Raw genomic sequence first — 921 nt, 5'->3', positions numbered from 1 at the left:
TGCGGGTCGGGTGAGACAACTGAAGTTCCCCGTAATTGTGATGCTGGTTGTGCCTCGGATACTCCTGGATCCTACTGCAAGTACTGGGCTACACCAAGCACCTGCCATTCATCCAATGAGCCATGCACTTGCGAGGCTGCTGCAGTTACCACTACTCCAAGTGAAGCCACCGATGAAGTCACTGAGACCACCACAATCCAGGACGGCACAACAGCCGCTCCCGAAGAAACCAATACGGCCACTTCTGTTGCTGTTGACAGTACCGGAATGGTAACTACAGCCGATGCGGCTGATGTTACTACCGACGCTCCTGTCGAGCCTAACACTGTTGCACAAATGACCAGCACAGCAGCTCCCTCGGAAGTAACCACATCTCCGGATGTTACTGGAGAGGCCTCATCCACCACATTTGCTGCTACTACAACAGACGACGTCGCCACTAATCTCGCGACTACAGCTGACTTCCCAGTCACTACTATCAGTGCCACCACTAACGTTGATGTCACCACCGAAGCCTCAGCGACAACGACTGAGGTGGCCGATTCTCAGGCTACTTCCAGCCCGAGTGTGTGAAGACATTTTGGAATGAAGCTTTGAAGTGTTTAATGAACCGCATTTTGACTAACCCGCGGTATCGCATGCGATCTTGATAACGAGTGAATGAGTATTGATCGAAAGAGTTGCGTCAATAGAGTCGTTCGGCTTTCACATCGCATCGCATCGCGAACTCGAGGTTACCACGATAGGCACAAGAGCCGGACTCAGGGAACTCGTGGAGGATATCCTGGTACTCATCATCTTCGCGGAGCTGGAGCCAATCATCTTGGTATCGATGACTACACTGAATAGTGAACTGTCTAAGGCCATTCTTAGTGGTGTTAAGGGTTATCGTGAGAGAATCGGGACCATCACGCTTGTAGT

At 51.4% G+C, this 921-nt stretch overlaps 1 protein-coding gene across 1 annotated transcript; it reads left to right on the top strand.

Annotated features, from left to right (window-relative positions):
- Positions 1 to 267: 267 nt before the first annotated feature.
- Positions 268 to 573, top strand: Pmar_PMAR007755 (conserved hypothetical protein; the record flags this gene model as incomplete). Its single annotated transcript, XM_002772389.1, has 1 exon — positions 268 to 573. One exon carries the CDS (start codon positions 268 to 270, stop codon positions 571 to 573), a length of 306 nt encoding a protein of 101 aa, XP_002772435.1.
- Positions 574 to 921: the final 348 nt, after the last annotated feature.

Source organism: Perkinsus marinus (genome assembly GCF_000006405.1).
Source record: "Perkinsus marinus ATCC 50983 genomic scaffold scf_1104296961144, whole genome shotgun sequence".
NCBI classification, from domain to species: Eukaryota; Perkinsozoa; order Perkinsida; family Perkinsidae; genus Perkinsus; species Perkinsus marinus.
Note: the sequence above shows the minus strand (reverse complement) of the source record. Positions and strands in the feature narration are given on the sequence as shown.